Source organism: Rhamphochromis longiceps, linkage group LG22, assembly GCF_057381845.1.
Source record: "Rhamphochromis longiceps isolate RC_006_pf linkage group LG22, R_longiceps_female_GT1.1, whole genome shotgun sequence".
NCBI classification, from domain to species: Eukaryota; Metazoa; Chordata; class Actinopteri; order Cichliformes; family Cichlidae; genus Rhamphochromis; species Rhamphochromis longiceps.
In genome coordinates, this window is record NC_140577.1 from 9,802,031 (window position 1) to 9,821,440 (window position 19,410).

Sequence of the window (19,410 nt, forward strand, 5' to 3'; positions counted from 1 at the left end):
CCATACCTTTCTGCAAGCTTCAGGGAAAAAGACCTCTCTGAAGCAACTGTGCTAATCATTACACCACTATGCCAATCGAAAATACCACAGAGAAACCGAATATGTAAATCTGAACCCGATTTCTTGAAAGACAGAAATGAAGGCTGAAGAAAGCTTTGTTTAAGCCCAAACATTATTATACAACCAACAGGGACAGCAGAAATGATGAAATCACTTCACCTTTCAGTACAATATAGGTGAACAACAGCATCTCTTAAAGAACAAGAAAAGCCGACTTCTCACCTTTAAAAGTTGCTAAGAGATCAGGAAAAGTAGTTTGGGGCTAATAAAGGCCATGCCTAGCTGACTGAATTTAGCCTGGAAAAAACAACCTTCATGGACATCTAGTCCTTGATGGATTGTTTCATTAAAAAAATTTATTAAATAAATCAACGGCATCGAAGGTGACATCATAGGGCTACCTCTACTCTTTTCACCATTTCACATGTTTATGACTACAACAACATTGTTAAAAAAGGGAAAAGGGTAGTGGCTTCCAGCCACAGCTACTGAGACTTTCAGATTCAGCTTTGACTGAACATTTCTTAGAAAAGTCGACAGGCAGCAGTTTGAGGAGCCAACCAAGGCTACAGCGGAGAGAGGAAGTGCAGCTTTTCCCTGAGAAAACAGGACGCTGATTAAAAACCAAAGCACAGTGTTCAGTACAAACTAAAGTCTGCCCTCTGAGCCAGACATTATCAGACTAATATCAGCAACGCAGTGAGCTGATTAGCTGCCCTGTGTGTGTGTGTGTGTGTGTGTGTGTGTGTGTGTGTGTGTGTGTGTGTGTGCGCGCGCGCATTTGTTTTCAAGAGCATTACATTACTGTCCTACACCTTTTATAGTCTCAAATGGGTTCAGGTCAATCCATCCATTATCATTGACAAGCGATTTACTCTGCAGCCAGGTACAGTAAAAGGGCACAACCCTTAAAATACCACAGACTGTTAAAGTAAGAGAGGGAGCGAAGGGAATTTATATGTCACCAGCACAAAGAGGCCAAACGAGCAACGAAAATGGTACAGCCAAGTCACTGTGAACTAAGCGGCATTACAACATAATAAAAATGCTTTTTAAATCTTGTCTTGTAAGTTCTTCACTGCTGCAGCAGATCAAACACACACATACACGCCAGTGTAATTTATCTGAAACCCACAGCATTCCTCTGCAAAGGTTTGTTAATGAATATAGCACAAGAACTGGTTACTGTACTATGCTTAGTGGCCTCTGTTTATAAGCCTCCGCCTGCAGAGTACAACACACGATAAAGAGACAACTAAATATTTTTCTGTTACTGATCTTATTCAGTAAACGCTCATGAGCAGGTCCGTGCCATGCCAAAATATATTTGTGATATACAAGAAATATTCCGAGGCACACCACTCACAGACATAACTCAAACATGCTCCTATTTACTGAGGCCAACTGCGCACACTTAATGTGAATGTCCATATCATTAAATTCACTTTTGTTAAACGCTGTGTTTAATGCTATCTTCTCTGATGCTTTTAAGGCTCATGTTCACACCAGCTAGCATTTTGAAAGTTACGGTCTATAAGATTTGGTTTCTGAGCAGTGCACTAAGCTGCAAGTTCAACACAGTCAGGCTCTCTTTGCAGTGGATGGCTTAAGCTAATCAACTTTCTTTGTTAAGCCAGTATTTCCGCTTCAGGCTGTGTGTGCTTACGTAAAAGATGCTGCCATGTACTTCTAACGTGACAGCCAGGTGCACATTAGAGGTCTGAAAATTTAAACTAGATCATTTTTTAAGTATTACAGATTATGCTGTGTGCTCAGGACTTGCACAGTCCCACAGCCCAATGACGAAGACATGGAAATCACTTTAGTTTGCAGCCAGATTAAAGTGAAATCATTTTTAGTGATTGAATATTCCTGGTAATCAGCTTTCAAATAGACTGACCAATTTTCAAATGGTTGATTAGGGCCAAGAATAAAAGCATGTGGATATGCAATCTCCATTACTAACTGCAATTTCCAGTGGAAAAATGCAACACATACAGTTTGTGATGACCAGGCTTCCATCGGTGGTGTTAGTATGCTACACCTTAATGGATTCTTTCAGCAGAGAATCTACAGTACTGTGCAAAAGTATGAAAATGAAGTATATGAGGCAAAAACAGTTTGTACAATTCTTTTGAGCTTGAAAGTCAATATTTAGAATGCCCACATTTATTCTTCAACACAGCATGAACTCTGTTAGGCAGGTTTTCTCGTAATGTCTTTAACTTGTCTTATTTTGGCTGCCTGTTGTTCAATTGCATTGGGTAGGCCGGTCTATGCATTTGACAACATTAGCAGTGTGTTTACGATCCTTGTCATGCTGAAAAATGAAGCAGTTGTCAATCAGATGCATTCCAGATGTCAGAACAAAATCTAGATCCCCAGCACCACTGGCAGAAATGCAGCCACAAATCATGACACACCCTTGTGTTCCACAGATGGCTGTTGTACCTCTCTCTTGACCCATGTTGTAAATCCTGATGGCAATTTGAACCAAAGAAGTCAAATTTGGATTTATCACTCCATGAGACTTGTTGCCACTGATTTACAGTTTGGTTTTTGTGTCATTTGGCATGCCTTGGCCCTTTTTTCCACAGTTTCCATTACTGAAGAATGTTTTTTTGACAGCCACTCTTACAGTACTTAAGAAACAGTAGTATTTCTTAAGTACATGACTTTCAAATACTGGTAATCTGTTGTAGATAGATCTTTAGGTCTGCCGATTCTTCTTTTGTTCTCTGCTTCTCCAGTTTCCTCAAACTTTGTAGAACACACTGCACATCATGTCGACATGTGCCAAGTTATCACCTAATAGTTTTTGGGAATCACCTTGTTGAGGTAAAAACACAATTTTAATGCCTGTCAGTTTGTAGAATTATTATAGGTTTGTAGAATTTCATAGGTTCAACTGAAGAAATGGGCAAAAAATTAAGTGTTGTTGCATCAGGCTGCATATTATTTATTAATGCAATTTCCACTTCTCTCTTACACAATGTCAGTCTTACTTTTTCTATTTTAACTAACTTCATTTATACTATATATTTTTTGTTTTTAATCACTGTTGTATTTGTATTATCTCATATTATAAGGTCCTTACCAGGTGCTAGTGGCACTATTTTATCTTTATTATTCACAGTTTACAGTAGACTGTACTATTTTTACTCTTTATCATGCTGCTGTAACAAAACATTTCCCTTTGTGGGATCAAAGTATCCATTTAATTATCTAGTAACAAAGTGATATATTGTTGAGACAATTTAAATTTGGTTCTTTGCCAAGAATGCCCACTATGTGCAAATAACAATGTTTGATCATTTGAGTTAGATGCCATTTTTTTTTACTCCACCACTTACAATAAAAAGTGTAATATATAGAGGTAATTAAAGAATGCAAAATACCTAAAGGTAACAGGACCTTTCATGAAAAAAATAAAGCACATTCATAAAATGATCAGAAGTATAATAGTACCCTTTTCTAAAATCCGGTGTTGTGCAAAAACAGGAAAAACAATGTTTCTAGATGTTTATAAGATAACATTCAGCTGAGTGTGCACTGACTGAGTGAAAGCTTGGCATATCTATTAATATATTACGGTAGCATCAAAAGCAAAAGCAAACAAAAACACAGTTCATCAGATCATATTAGACCCTGCTACAGCAACCGGCAACTACTGCTACCATAGCAACACGAGAGGCAAGGGTGACTTTGTGGTGCATCAGTGTAACTCAAGTCTGGAAAAAACGGATTTTACCTCATATGACAACACACAAAGGCTCTGTGGTTTGTCTGAGAAAGGAAGGACCCCCCTTTGGCCTCTGTTTAGTCATCCTACCCCTTGTCCTCTTTTCTTCTGTCTCCCACCACTCAACACACACACACACTATGTCTACTCACAGAGCCTTTATTGTCCTCTTTCACACTGTAACCCACTGAGCAGAGTGGCATCAGAAAGAACTCACACAGCAGGGATGCCAACAGTCGTCCATCTCTCAGCCTAAGATTACAGGGACAGTAAACACCAACCAAGCTAAAAGTACCCTAGCATTATAATAACACTAAGAAGGATGTAGACCCACCCTGAGTAATCAAAGGCGTGTAAAGATGAGTGCTGGAAGCAAAACACGCACACATGTTTTTCTTTATCAGTTTCACGCCATGTGTATTTTGAGTCCAGGGTGATGTTTGGTTTACTTTACCTGTGGGAAGAGCCAGGAGCCAGAGGTAGGTCAGCGGTAGGAGGAGGAGGTGAGGTAAGCACCAGGTGAGCAGCTTGTGGTGTGCATAGGACATTTTGTACAAGGACCTGGGAAGCAGACAGAGGAAGAATTAAATGCAGCTCAGTCATTGCATACGCTAACATGGTTGACTCCCACAAAACACTGAATTTTGGTCAAATGTCTATGGTTTACGTTGAAAGAGTAAACTGGATTTGTCAGACAGTGTGGGATAAATAAAACCACTCTTTTATTTTAAAAAGGTAGATTATAGCCTTTTCAGTGTATCCATTGGATATACCCCAACTTTTTTACTTCCCAAATCCAATGCTGATGCTGTTGCTATTTTAAATGACTTTATCACCTTATCACATTGATTTTGTTCTTGTTCTTTGTGATATTGCAAAGGTGAAATACTTGTTTGTGGTATAATCCTGCACATTTGTCTAAAGTTCTGTGGCCTAAATACTGAACTGCAAACAGTTGTTACTATGCATCTGTTTTATTTGACAAGAGAATTAATCATTGTATAATTATCAATTAAGTGCAACTCACTGTTTGGCTTCTTCTAAGCAGAGGTCATTTGGATGACCTCTGCATCAGCTATTTAATGGATTCAGACTGCCCTCTGCGCCACTAACTGCACATGCAGCTGAATGCTTACTCCAACATCTGTTTCAGCTCTGCTGACAATACACCTACAAAGATTTTGATTCACTGGACTCCACATTTTTGGTGTTTTCTATTTAATTTGCTACTGTAGCACAGTAATTTCCCAAGTTTCTTGTTTCTTATCTTTAGACAAGAGCTGATGTCTGACTCACTATGTTTACCCAAATCAATACAGAACCAGAATCACAGATATAGTCAACTATTATCTGAGAAAAACAAAAAACAAAACAGCAAACAAACAAAAAAAGTATAGCTACAAAAAAACAAAAAAAAACAAAAGAAACCAAAAACTGTCAGATTTACCTTTCCCCTAATCCAGCAGTGGAAGAAAGGTGAAGGAAGAAAGGAGTGAGGAGTTAGGTTGGCAGGAAGGTGCTGTGAGGTGACAGGTGAAGACGGGCCAACACCAGCACTCTGACGAAGAGATCCAACATGGCCGCCTCAGGGGCCTTCACAGGCTCAGCTGCTCCAACACTAAGCTAGAGAGAGAAATGAATTCAGCTGTTGATCATTCAATATCATTCACATCACATGGATGTGGACATACACGATTATATATTCTGAAATTTCATCTGTATTCTAAATTATTCAGGTCTTGTGCCTTCTCTTCTTTGATTGCTTATGTCCAACGCTGCCTCGGCTTTTTAGAGGAGAAGAATTTTAAGTCTGTAATTTCTAAATCTGATAAGAAAAGCTAATGAAAATGAGACTCTTTACCGGGAGATACTGTGCTGAGAAACTAAAGAAAAGGCACCTTCACTGAAACTGTAGGGACCTTTCATTGTTTTTGGCCTTTTCTGCAAAAGAGAACAAACAAGCCACAAATTCTATTACCATAAATACACAGCAGATTTCACTTACTAGGAATTTTCTGTCTGCCTCTATAATCTGTCATCGGTTTGAGGGTGTAACTAACACAGCAATTCTGTCAATATCCTGTTGACAGCAACACCTAAGGAGGTGTAAAATGATTCACACAGTTTTGGGCTATGTCCTTGTAACTATGCAGAACTGAAACAGGAAAATTAATCATAAGCAAATTTCTGAAGTTATACAACAGTTCTTTACTCCTTCTGTATGCCTAAAGGCAAACTTGATAACATTATGAGTTATGCAAATCTTTAGCCTATGTGAACATGAAAGTAGACACTGGTTAATATCTGGCAATAACTAGAGAATTTCTACATGCCAAAAGGGGGGAAAAGTTTAGTACATGACTAGAGTCTTCACTGACCCTCTCACTGTTCATTTGTTTTTCAGCTCAGGCCAAGAAAAGGTTGCTCAATTCCAGGGAGGCTACAGAGGCCTGAATCATGCTGAACTATACAGATTCTTATTTATACTTTTTGAAGAAAAAACTCAAAGAATCCAGTTTGTTAACCAAAGAGGATTGTAAGTGATAAAAGGTTTTGTTATTGGGAACAACAGACATTTTTTGTTTTCTGTCCTTTCTTCATTTAGGACCCGTCTAAACGAACAACTTGCAGAAATCACATTGACCTTTTCTGAGAGACAATTTCATCAGTACAATATATTAAAAGGTATTAACACCAGAAATATAAAAACAATGTATCGTATGGTAATCTATGATTGGGACACAGAAACACGTAAGGGCTAAAACAATTCTTTAAAGAGAGACAAATTGCTGTTGCATCATCTCGTACTGTGACGTCATGTAGCACTCCCAAAGCCTGGCTAAATTCAGCCAGTCTAGTGGAAGTTGTAATATTTAAAAATCCTTCAGGTTCTGACTAAACTGGTACTAAGCACATTATTTATTTATTTCCAATAATGATGTAAGATTCTGGATTCTTCTTCCACACAAAATGAGATCCCTGAGTGCCACCTACTCCATTCAGACAATTTCTCAGATGAAGATAGTGATAAAAGGGGGATTAAACTCTATAAAGAACATTAAAGATTAAGCAACAAAGTTGCATTGACGGCAATAGCTTAATGCTGCAGAAAATCACTAATATTAGAGTAGTAAACTCAACATTTTAATTCAAGTTAATTATTTGATCACTGAGTGCTCTCTCTGCTTTGCTTTAAACTGGTTAGAGATAAACATTATGTGCTCCTGTCCCACAGCATAAGGAAGGAGATGTGGAAATTGCTTTGTTTTGTTGGTGGAGCAAAGAAATTCATTGAACATTAATTCAAATTAATGTTACTGACTGGATAGGTATTCTTGGTGTGTGCGCTGTTGTTCTAGTAACTGCGGTTACAGAAGTGTAACAGAGACTTAACGGCAGATTAGAATCGAGAATGAAAACATTTAATACATGCACCTTCCTGTGACAATATGAGTTTGATTCAGTGGTGTTAGTAAGGTACATCTTAAAAGGGTGCACATATAAAACACATTCGCCCCAGCAGAGAATCTGTACTGCTTTTACAACATGCTGCAAATAAAAGCATAAATGTGGCACTTCAACCGGATTCTAAAGTGAAAGTCAAAGCATAACCTGCTTCTGGCTAGGTCATGTGTTCAGCGTAAGTTACCATGGTGATTTAACCAGGTAAAAGGAGAGAGACAACTCTGACTTTAAACTTGACGGAGCTTGCTAACCCAATAATCTTGCTTCATAGTACGCCCTTCTGTTGTAAAAAGAACAAAACCATGACCCAAAATTCAAGCTACAAATACCCTTAGTCACAGGCCTTCGGGACCCCGAGTAACTTCCTCATCTTTAATATCCCGTTGTGCAGGAAGTGTGAGGAGGAAGCCTTTAGTTTAATGTTTACCTCCAGAATAATGACTAAATGAGTCACCAAAAAAGAGGCAAGACTCAGATTACTGTGCTGCTTGAAGGGAAGGTGTAATCCTCATGTTGTTCAGCTTCGGTGGTTTTCGTCTGATGCAAAGATAAAAATCTGAGAATGCGCAATATTTAACCGCTGTGTTGGTACACATGGTTCCCTTTAGGTTATTGCAGCAGAAATCATAAAAGTAGGGTTAAGCATGAGTGGTAGCACACTGAAACACTAAACAGTTATCTTCAGATATGTTGGGAACATAGTGTCAATAGACTAGTGTCAATAGTCTTGACACTATTGTGTCTATTGCTAGTGTCAAGAAGGTGTGACAACTTTAAAACTAATTTCCTTAACATTTCTACAAGGAAACCACAGCATTATCACCACTGTGATATCCTGAGTAGGTACAAAATGTTCAGTTACGAAAGCCTAATCTTGTACTCTGATGTTCTTGTCTGCAAAATATATAAAAATGAATGCACCTCCACCACTGCAAAGACCTCTGTGTGCATATCAGATGATTACAGATGAGCAGAGCTTCAAGGGAAACGTGGACGTGAAGTTCCTAAAAGACGTTCTGCTATGGAAAAATGGTTTTCATTTAAGAAATCAATGGGAAACGCTCCCTTACAGTTTGGTGCAGATTTGTATGTTTTCTCATGATCCAAAAAAAGCTTGTAGGTAACCAGTGAAGCTAAGATTTCCTTATAATACCCTCATTTTATGATAGGTTTATATACACTGATGGAACATCCTGAATATTGAATGAGGGGGGTGTATATAGGAAGGTTTTACAGTGTGTATGTGTTTGTGTGTGGGAGTGGGAGTGGGCTGGAGGTACGTATGTATATACATTTTTAAGTTGTATCTGGTGTCCCACAGGAAGAAGGTTAGAAGTTTAAACCTCCTGGCCGGTCCTGAGCATTCTTTAGTTTAATTCAACGTTCTAGGAGACAGGCTGTACCACGTCTCTTGCCTTGTGACAGCTCGGCTAGGTTCATCCTCACTGTTAAGTTGGATAAGTCTGTCCATGTATACAAACATCCACCTACTTCCTTCTGCTGGATAAGCAGCAGGAAACAGCTGGCAAAAGTCTAAGCAGAGATACCCAGATAACAGTTTGCATGCCAGCCGAGATATAATCACTCCAGTGTGTCCTGGGTGTGCCCTAAGGTCCCTTCCAAGTTGGACTCGAGCCCACCTCAACTGCTGGATTAGTTAATATTGTGTTTGCCATCCTCTGGGGACTGTATATGGAAATTAGGTATGAAGCATGCTTTGTTTTGTGAGGTCAGTGTTTTTGTGCATGGTCCCTGTCAAATAAATACCAAAGCTCCTGAAACACAATGTTTAAGGCACGGCCAGGCCTCTTCTCAACATGGCCTCACCAGGAAACTACTGTGGGGCAATATAGTAATAAATCAAGCTTTCATATCTATCTGTTATGATCACACTCTAAAGAGGTTAGCTAGATGCTGTATCCATATGGCTGGAAGCACATCCCTAATCTTCCACATTAGTAATTACCCTGTGCCATCGGTGCCAGCCTCTGCAAAAATTGAATAAACAGAAAATATAGTTTGAGAGAAAGAAGTCATGTTTGTGTAAGGCACTGTTACAAATGTCCTGATGCTTTTACTAAACTGATAATGATCTTATTTAAACAAAGGCAAGCATTAAAAGCTTAAGCAGCACTGTTTTCTTGAGACAAACCTACAACTATGTTACTTACTGTATTTTTTAAAAGGAAAACGTGGTAGTATCAAACCTGGATTGCTGGTCCGATTCCTTATTCAAATCTGCATTCCTGCACGTGACACTGGAGCACCGAGCAGTCTCTTTCTCTGCTGTAGTCACTGGCTCAGTCTGTCCAAATATCCAAACTGCTCCGTATCCCGCTTTTGCTTATTTTTCTCTCCCTAGTGAACTCCCAAAAGGGGAAAAAGCTCCAGGTGAAAATGATCCAGTGCAGAAAACGTGCAGGAATCAGTTAGGATCCGGCAGCCTGGATTTTTTTTTTAACCATGCAGCAGCTGCCCCGAGGCACGTGGTGACTTTCACTGTGCTGCAGCAGTAACGCTCAGGTGCACACGGTCACCTGGGCTGATGACAGCTTGGCCATTACTGACTTTTTAATGGCCAGTTCACCCATGAGGGGTTTGTTGCAGAACAATGATCTCTGTCACCGAAACCCTCGCCCACCTTCTCTCTCTTTCCTCCTCTTACATCTGGCAAATTCTCTCCCTTTGACTTGTTTCTTCCTCCTCCTCCTCCTCTCTCAGCAGGAGCAGTCAGCTCTGCATCGGCTTCTCCGCAGACAGGCTGATGTAGCTTTTCTCTGTCCCACGCACAGCTTCCTCCGGCTGCCACAGGGAAGGAAAATCAAGTTTTTATGTCTCTTTCAGGCAGCATACCCAGGAAAACATTTAATAAAATGAATAATCATGACAAACTGCTTATTTTGTTGTGACAACTCTACAAATATCCTTAGAGCAATAACTACACTAATCCTAAAATAAGATTACAAATCAAAGACCCAACAGAAAGTACGAGTACATCACATTAGTCTTTAACTCACTTTAAACTTTACTCTTTGCCAAGATCTTGGCTTTAGGGTTTTCTCACTTATTGCATATACAGCGCCTTCCATAATGTTTGGGACAAAGACAGTTTGTAGTTCTGCCCCAATCACAGCGGATTGCAAATCAATCAATATGTGACTGAAGTGCTGACGTTCAGCTTTAATTCAAGGAGCTTTATAACAATTTTACATGCACTTTTTAAGAATTACAGCGATTGCTATACACAGTCCCCCAAATTCTGAGATTCAAAATTAATGAACATAAATTTAAACACTCTTTTTAATACCTTTATGAAAAGAAAAACTTCACCTGAGGTCTAAACCCGTGGGCAACACCAAATGTTGAGTTTCCTTGCTTGAGTTACTCCATCAGATCTCTATTATAGCCACCTTCACTTGCTGCTTGTTTGTGTTTGACAATGGAAAAAGCGCACTCTGTTGGGTTTAGATCAAGTTAGGGTGCTACTTCTATCAGCAGTCACATCTTCAGGTAACACTAGTGACTTTGTTCCACAGCCATACACACCAATGCCACAACACTGCCTCTATCATGTTAGACAGATAATGTATGCTTTGGATCATATTCCATAATTTTCTCTTCACATCATTCTAGTTCAAGTTAATCTTGGGTAACAAACGTGTGCCATTTGCAAGCACTCATATGATTTCCGTGAAATTATCATGTATTTTAAACGGAGCAACTGAAACTGGATTCACTTCTAAAGTACATCTGGGTCTGGGTCTCAAGTTACATAGCAGAAATGTTGACCCCCGTTTGAGCTCTTGGTTGCTCCTTAGATTTAAATCTAATGGTTTTGCCATCAAGTCCCCTTGGCTTTGGAGTGACCAGCCTGAGGAGAGAATGCTTGCTAATCTCCTTAAAAAGTCCTTTTCATACTTTTAAATTGGCCTTTTATGTCTTGTCATCAGTGATATCTTTTTACTGTCCGTTTATCTGCTTTCAGTTATTTTGTTTATGGTCTATTTTGCCTGTTCTAGGTTTTTTATTGACATGTGTACACATTTTAATCATATGATAACAACAACAACAACTAAAAGTCATTCTTAGTAATTTCATAACACCAAGTATTTGCCTCACTGAATAAAAGACGTTCAGTAACTGCCAGCTTCATATCAGAGATGAAACGTAGAGGGACTAAATAAAGAACATTACTTCAGCCTCTGCTGGCCTATTTTATTTTGTCAACTAAATGACTGATAAAACAAACAAAATAACCCTGATTTGCTGACTAAGCTCCACTCTTGTCTCTTCTTATTCCCGTGCAGCGCGTAATGGACTGCTTAAAGCGCAAATTGGTGCATGTTTGACTATATGAATGAAAGTCTGTCAAGTCAAATGAGACGCGTGAGTAAACGCACTGAAAAAAACAAAAACAAAGAAACAAAAAAAAACCCTCACACTACTAAGACAAAATGGTGGGCTCGTGCATTATGTATCTTGCGAAACTGACAAATCACTCAGATTTACTCAAGACAGGACAAGACGTGTTCAGCTGTCAGATAATTCAATACAGGCCGGTATCTGCCCACAGCACAGTCTGCTGCACTGTCATAATATTATAAACAACTGTGTGGGGGGTTGATGTATAAACCCAAGTGCCACTTGCGCGCATTTAGCAGATGTTATGTTTTTACAAGGCATGTCGACGTCCAAGCACTGACACGGGAAGGTTGAAGTAGTGCACCGTAAGGTATTTCACCTGTTTAATCCCGGGATCACTCGCATCCAAGGCACCTTGAGGCTAACAGCTGCTGACATCTCTCATCGGACCCTACACAATGCGTTTTAACGGCAACTGCCCCCAGTAACACAAGAGAGAGAATGCGTGCACGGACTTACACAAACAAAAAATGGTAGAGTTTCTCTTCAGCTGCTCGTTCCGATGTGTAGCCTTGTCTCTTGTTGTCCCCTGCTCTCCAAATTAGGTCAGTACTCCTCTCGCTGATACAGCTGATATGCCGTGAGTGAGTGCTTGACTGTCAATGCAATACGTTTTACGCAAGGTTCCGGTGATGAGATTTTCAAAACAAAGTAGGCAGTGAAAACAGCAGTTATGCGATGGTTAGCTAGAGCAGTTACGTGGTACATCTGTAAGTAAAACCGAAAGTCCTAACTAAATAGCTATATAGTTTTAATAACCTGGATATGAGCTCATTTTATTTCTTGCGATACAGGTTATTCTTAATTTTTCTTTTTTAAGCAGTTGGCATTTCTTTATCATTTTCTATTTTTTAATCTATTTATTTATTTACACGTGGATTTTTGGTACGTAATGAAAACACAATACAAATTAAATTAATTTGTTGTCTTAAGCTGAAAACGTTCAACGTTCATCCAGCTAGTTCCGGTTTACGCCCCCTAACGAGGAGCCGTTTAAAAAGGTAAATGCTCAACTCAACGAGTGCTAATAAACTTTTTCTCTTTTATATTAAAAAAAATAATAACATTTTAAAAAAATAAAATTAAAACGATAAATCTGGATAACCTCGTTTATCTGACGTTATGACACGGGCTAAAATGGCGGTGTCGCCTTCCAACAATCCGCCTGATGATTGGTTGCCTGATTTTCTTCGAGCCTTTTTATTGGCTCGTGACATCTTTAGCTTGACAGTGTGTTTCCGGGGGGAGTGAGCACGAGCAGTTGCGGCGTGCAAGAGGGTTGTCAACAAAGTAAGTTCCATTGTTAACGTTCACCTGTTCAAATGTTAAATTGATATACATATACATTTTTGTCAGCCGTTAGCGGGACAGCTGACAGCCAGTAAATTGGTAAGTTGGCCCAGCGATGTGGCGCTGTTTCTTGCAATCAGTGCTCGAAAGACTGATTGGAAATTCATTGAAAAAGTTTTTCTCCTCTTTACATCTCTCTCGGTCGCATAGTTACCGGGCTCATAATGGCTGACAGTGCTGCCTTTACACCCACCGTGAACAGCCAGTCTCCTGCTAAAGAGGAGCAGGGAGGAGGTGAAGGTGGAGGAGGCTCAGAAGGGGATGTAAAAGACGGATTGACTGATGCCCAAAGAGGCGTCTTGGAGAAGTGTGTGCATGCGCTGAAGCACGCTAAAAACGACAGTCAAACGTTGGCTGCTCTTCTTCTGGTAAGTATTCGTTTAATTTAAGAATCGAGATAAAAACAAATATTGTTAAAGGAGTTCATATAAAACTGTTTTAAAATTGATTTTCAACTATTTGGGGGTTAAGCTTCCCCAAAATAAAACTAAGAAATTATGGGAGCTTTTTGCATGTTCCCTTTTTTTTTTTTTTTTTTTTTTTTTTTTTTTTTTAAATTTATTTATTTATTTTTATAAATACAGTTGCGTTTACCAAACTAATGGTTATTTGCAAACATTGTGGGGGTTTTTTTGTTGTTTTTTTCCCCTTAAAACTACCTCTGCAGCAGAGGAATGGGCAGAAGTATTGGATCACACCTCTTAATCTTTGAATTTTGGGGTTTTCAGTCTCATCGTCACAGGTGTGTAAAATCAAGGAACCAGCCAATTTAAAAGCTGAAACAGTGTTTTCTCAAGGGTCTTTTCTTGGATTGAATTTAAAGCTTCTGTTTGGTACTGTCATAAAGAATTATAATACCTTTCATTCTTATACAGATGGTACACAGTTGTACTTATCTTTTCCCTCTAATCTAGCCCCTGTTCACACACTGAGCTGCACTGATGAGATTAACTGCTGGATGTCTAGATATTATTTTATAGAACTGAACAGAAACAAGACATTTATATTTGTTGTTACTCCAAGGAAATCAGGAATCTTGCTCTGGAGAAGTGGTGAGTAATCTAATGGACGGGTCTAGGTTTGCAAATGCCACAGCAGTTACTTGCCTGACTGCATTGTGCTAACTGTAAAGTTTGGACGGCTGTTGCTTTGGAGTATTTGGTTCCAGTGAATGAGATCTTCATGGTTAAGCTCACCAAGAAGGTTTGGACAACTACGCTTCTAGCTTTGTGGGACTAGTTAGCATCGAGGTTCCTCTGTTCCAGCATGTCTGCCCCAGTGCAGAAAGCAAGGTCTCATAAAGGCATGGTTGGATTAGTTTGGTGGGCAAGAACTTGACTGGTTGGAACAAAGCCTTCACCATCAAACACCTTTAGGTTGCACTGGAACAGCTGGCATGCCAGATGGATGAATGGACAACAAGGAATTGCAAACAGATCAAAGTATCATTAAAAATTGCGCGCTATAACACTGTTTTATTTGTTTTTTTTTTTAAGTAGACAGATTTTACTGATGTTATATTTTAAATTGTGCCTCAACAAAGACTAATTCTACTCTATCTTCACATCCTCAGATAAGTCGCTTGTGCCCAGCCAGTGAACTGGACAAACCCACGTTGAGGCGCATCTTTGAGGCGGTGGGCCTCAATCTTCCAGCTCGGCTTCTGGTCACAGCAGTCAGAGGGGACGAGAACTCTGGCTTACCCCCAGATGAGCTCCTTTCGCTGGGCACGGCTTTGCTGGCTGCCCTGAGCACAGAGCCAGACATGGCCTCCAGTCCCCAGCTCCTCACCACCATCCCCCTCCTGCTGGGCATCTTAGCAAATGGTCCTGTATTTAACCAGCAGAAACGGGAAGACCGGGAGCAGCACCAAGTAGGGCAGAGTCCAGACGGTGAAGTCCAGTCAGCAATCATTTCAAACCCAGACTGTAATCCTGCCAGTGTGGCACAATCTGCAGAAGAGACTGAGAGCAGCAGGAAAAAAGGCGATGATGGCAGTGAAGCAAACAGAGTGTCAACGTCTCAGGAGAACCCTCCCTCGTCTAGCCTTGATGCGGCCTTGGCTGCTGACTGCTACCTGGTTTTGACAGTTGTGTGTGCCTTACCCAGAGGCCCGGAGCAGCTCCTGAGCAGGGGCGCCATCTCGGCTTTGTGCCAAGCGGTGGAACTGAACCAGACTCTGAGCCACGAGAAAGGGCTCACCTTGCTGGGCTCGCTCCTCTCTGGTAAAAACAAGGACAAAGCATGGAGCAAACACACTCCAGAGCTCCTCTCGCTGCTGGTCAGACTCTCCAAAGATTTCTGCGAGTCCACAGACGAAACCAGGTTAGGCATGTGTGGTCAGTTGGCGCAGTTTCTGCCCCCAGCAGGCGTGGCAGTGGAGAGTGAGGAGCTGAAGGCAGTCGTGGGCAGTTTATGGGAGATACTGAGACCTATGGTGCAGGCTAAATTGACACCGAGACATATCGGATCAATCCTGGTCCTCAGTGCTTGCCTGCTGGATTTATATGGCTGGGAGATGGCGGGACCTCCAAAGTTCTGTTGCTTACTGGTGAACCGGGCCTGCGTGGAGGTCAGAATGGGTTTGGAAGAACTGCCTGGTAATGATTTGACCCCTGAGGTGCAACACACAATAACAGGTAGTGTACTTACTCATAATAGTATGTTGATTGGAACTTTAAGTTTATTATTTTCCAGGATGACACTTCATAAAAAAGGAAAAAGGTTGATTAAATCTTGCTGTAAAGCTTTCTTACTTCAGTTTAATCTTAGAGCTGAAGTTGACTTGGAATCTCATTTCTGCTGTATGATTTGCATGTAACTGTTCACTCAGCTGATTTAAAGTAGTCATCTTGGTGTCCTCATTTGCATGTTTTGGTTGTCATGTAACAGTGTTTCTTGTTGGGAGCAAGTACAATTGAAGTTTAATTAAATAAACAGGCATCATCTGACTCCTTAAGTCATTTTCTAGGTATTGAGATCTAATCAAAGTTAACCACCTCAGTCATTTAATCTGAACTGTGCTCCTCGTAGGCTGTTACCGAATCATGGAGGCGGCCATAGAGCAGGCCTGCAGTCCGGGAGTCCCGCAGGCTGCTGCACCTTCTCAGAGCTCAATTGCTACCCTCAGTCTGCAGCAGAGCAGGCAGGTCCTCGGGGTCCTGGAGGAGGCCTTCTCTGGCTTGATGTACTTCTTGCAGCAGGTAAAGAGATGAGAAAACTAACATAACAAGCTATCTGTTGGTGATACTAGAAATATGATCATTTATTGTGCACAAAATTATTTCTGTTGTGCTGACGTGTAGAGCCTAGGAGTAAAGAGAAAATTTAAATGTGAATAAATGACTCGTTTATTCATGATATTAAAGGTGGAGCCGAGCCGCTATGGCGACCCTTTCGTTTTCGCCACATTCCGCTCTCTGTGCTCGTGGTTGGCTGAGGAGACTTCCTGTCTTAAGGAGGAAGTGACTAAACTCCTGCCATTTCTGATAAACTACACCCGAAGCCACCTGCAGGGTGGTATCTTAGAGCATAGCCTCGCTGACTGGATGGTCAAGATGTCTATTGGTGAGGACAGGGGCGCGTGGACGGGCAGAGAGGCTCTCAGGTAAAGATGAAGTCTGAGAGGAGATTGGTAACATTTAGAGAAAATCTGCTGGTTTTATGTTGCACTGCCTCTTTTCCTTTTCCCTCCTCCCTAGGTATCTCCTCCCAGCTCTGTGCCACCTGTCAGCAGAGGAAGTTCCCAGGAAGGTGTTGCTCGATGTCGACACCCCGGCCCTGCTGGTGGACTTCCTGTCTCAGAGCTGGACTTTCCTCAGGGGAAAAACCAGTGTCGCATCCACAAGGGATCCCAGCATGGAGACAGCCTGCTCTGCTTTGCTCAACTTCACTGTTACAGAGCCAGAGAGAGTCAGGTAGCTGGTTTATCATCATAATCATCAATGTGACAAGCAAACCGTCTGTTTCTGAGTGTCTGCCAAATGTTTATGAGCAGTACTTATCACACAATCTGTGTTTAAAAATGCAAACCTGTAAACTTATTGTCTTCTAGAAAGGACTCGTGTTTCAGAAGCCTTGAGGTCCTTCTGAGTGAAGCACTCCCCCTCTTGGTGAATAAGCCCCGCCTCCTGGTCCTAACAGCAAATTGCTGCACTCTGGGACTCATGATTGGCAGATTAAAGGAAGGAGGTGAAAGTGGTTTTTGGTTCTTTATACTCTTAGGTTTGGGGGGGGGTGTAATTTATTTTTGCATAACCTTCAAGTCATTTAATCTAGAAACGCTCTGTATAGAGATTCTCCATTGACATATCTGCACACTGCTTAAAGCTATTAGCTACTGGAACAACAGCTAGTTTTTCAGGGCTTTCCAGTGTAACCACGGGAATCTATGCCATGACCTCGGTTTTCCTCCACTTAGTGTTGGCTCAAACTGCTCATAGTTTACAAGTGTAAATGTATTTAAAAGGCTAAAGATGGTAAATTTTCCCTTCCCTACAGTTTGTATTTATTTATACACAGAACCAGTTTATAGAGATTACCCTGCACTGACTGGCAAAGCTGTGTCACCATAATGCTAGCAAGCTAGCCAACAAATGTTCCCATCTCAATCCTTTGCGATAAGGTGATCACAAACTTAAGTAACCTTGAGTTGTTGACATTGTGCAGTTTTCTTTGTTTTGAACCACCACCCACAGAACAAACTCTTGCACACACAGGCAGATGTGGCCCAAAGCTCCTTCTGCTTCTGCTCAGCAGTTCTGCTGGAAATTTACAAGAAGGAAAACTTGCAAGAATCTAGCTGCAGTCTTTCTCGTAGTGGTCCTGCAAGATTCCTAAGCCTTGCACAATGTTGGTCTATGATGTGAAACATGACGAATGTGACCCATTTAGATATGAACAAATAAATTAATGGTTTAGTTATTTGTTAAATAGTTTTCAACAAAGCTCTTCTCTGCAGGCTCAGTGGAAGCGGGCCAGCGGCGTTTCCTTTCTTCAGCTCTCCGGTTCCTTCGCAGCGCCCTGGACTCGAGCTCTAGTCCAGGTCCAGCGAAGGTGAGCCTGAGCTGGGAGGACAGTTGGGACGACGCTGCAGAGCTCTGGAGGTTGAGTTTGCAGGCCCTGGGAGGCTGTGCCCGTGCCCAACCCTCAATCACCACCCTGATCAGAGAGGAGGGTTGGCTCAGACACATGCTCGCCATGCTTCATCAGTGTAGCGCTCTGCCTGACCAGCTGACCCAGGATGCGCTGCAGGAGGCTCTGTGTGCCCTGGCAGAGCGGTGCCCGGTGTGCAAACAAGAAATCGGAGACATGATGACGAGATCCAGCGAAGGAGCTTTGAGCAGTATGAAGAAGCTGAAGAAGTCGGTGGGAGTGAAGTAAAACCAGCTGCTCTGGAGAAATGGTGTACTCTCTAATCGAGTACTTTTAACTTTTAGTGAAACCGCACAATGAAACCAATAAACCAGGGAAACTGCTGAAACCAAACTCGTATTATAAATGTGTTTGCTCTGATGTTTTTTTTTTTTTTTTTTTTTTTTTTTTTTTTTTTTTTATTAATAAATTGGGGATGTCTGCCGAAATGTCTAGTTTTAATAGGAATGAGGAGGATCATGCATTTCTGTGCACATTTCTCTGAATGTGCCCCGTTTGACTGACCTACTTTATTGTTTTCATCATAAATCATTGAAAACATCTGAGAGCTCTGCAGGTAAATCCTTACAGAGACGGCTATACCTGTCACAAGGAGCTGAAAATGCACACAAGCTGTTTCTTAAATGCAACTGTTGAAAATGTAAATGCCTTTAATAAAGAACTATTTTTGTTAGAGAACGCTGTGTTTTGGGTTTGCTTTTTTGTTTTTACAGCTTTGTCTGTTACTAGCTGCTGCTTTGAGGACAGTTTTGTGCCGTAATTGCATCATAAATTAAATATGATGCAGGTCTGCATTATGAGGTTGGATGTGAACATTTAAATTTCCTGTTCAAAGGTCATATTATTGCATTGGCCATTACATGAACTTAAAATAATGCTAAATTTAAATCATTTGATTAGAATCTTGTAATTTAAGTATTATGTCAAACGTTCAGTGTAATGCGAACTGGGCTGGTGTACATTTATACCAAGCACATTTTCCTTATATCACTGAACAGGCATTCAGTCGGTTTCCACTAGATGGCGCAATGACACTTAATGTGTGGTGAAGTTCTTGTTTACTGGCAAACTTCTTCCGTTATCCACATTTCCAGAGTTTTAGTTGTTTCAATTATTAGGCTGGTAATTAAATTATAGTGAAGCTATTAATAAAACAATATGTGGTGGGAAAAAAAAACCTCAGCACAGAGAACAAAGTGTTTAGTTATGACATCGTT

At 40.8% G+C, this 19,410-nt stretch overlaps 2 protein-coding genes across 7 annotated transcripts in view; one reads left to right on the forward strand and one right to left on the reverse strand.

Moving 5' to 3' along the window:
• The window catches only part of kiaa0319l (KIAA0319-like ortholog), a 41,792-nt gene extending 29,506 nt beyond the window's left edge, over positions 1 to 12,286 (reverse strand). Inside the window, exons 1-4 of one of the 5 annotated variants that reach the window (XM_085395681.1) lie at positions 12,149 to 12,286; positions 9,933 to 10,069; positions 5,250 to 5,420; positions 4,257 to 4,363 (exon numbers count right to left, since the gene is read on the reverse strand). In XM_085395681.1, coding sequence (XP_085251807.1) covers positions 4,257 to 4,350 — 94 coding nt within the window. In that variant the 5' untranslated portion in view covers positions 4,351 to 4,363; positions 5,250 to 5,420; positions 9,933 to 10,069; positions 12,149 to 12,286. Of the gene's footprint in view, positions 1 to 4,256; positions 4,364 to 5,249; positions 5,426 to 9,474; positions 10,070 to 12,148 lie in introns of all 5 variants that reach the window. The other 4 variants (XM_085395680.1, XM_085395678.1, XM_085395679.1 and 1 more) reach the window with 4 other exon arrangements.
• Positions 12,287 to 12,921: 635 nt separating this feature from the next.
• ncdn (neurochondrin) lies at positions 12,922 to 18,577 on the forward strand. Of its 2 annotated transcripts, none has more exons than XM_085396555.1 (8): positions 12,922 to 12,979; positions 13,190 to 13,407; positions 14,613 to 15,678; positions 16,073 to 16,242; positions 16,408 to 16,646; positions 16,741 to 16,956; positions 17,094 to 17,230; positions 18,000 to 18,577. In XM_085396555.1, exons 2-8 carry the CDS (start codon positions 13,204 to 13,206, stop codon positions 18,419 to 18,421), a joined length of 2,454 nt encoding a protein of 817 aa, XP_085252681.1. In that variant the 5' UTR covers positions 12,922 to 12,979; positions 13,190 to 13,203; the 3' UTR covers positions 18,422 to 18,577. The 2 variants fall into 2 exon arrangements, with proteins under 2 accessions (XP_085252681.1, XP_085252680.1); XM_085396554.1 differs by having other exon boundaries at positions 12,936 to 13,078.
• The last annotated feature ends 833 nt before the right edge of the window (positions 18,578 to 19,410 follow it).

Excerpts from the sequence above, each read along its gene's own strand:
- ncdn (XM_085396555.1), top strand. The coding sequence starts at position 13,204 with ATGGCTGACAGTGCTGCCTTTACACCCACCGTGAACAGCCAGTCTCCT. Across the intron at positions 16,957-17,093 it reads ACAGAGCCAGAGAGAGTCAG|AAAGGACTCGTGTTTCAGAA; the intron begins GTAGCTGGTTTA and ends ATTGTCTTCTAG. Across the intron at positions 17,231-17,999 it reads TGGCAGATTAAAGGAAGGAG|GCTCAGTGGAAGCGGGCCAG; the intron begins GTGAAAGTGGTT and ends TCTTCTCTGCAG.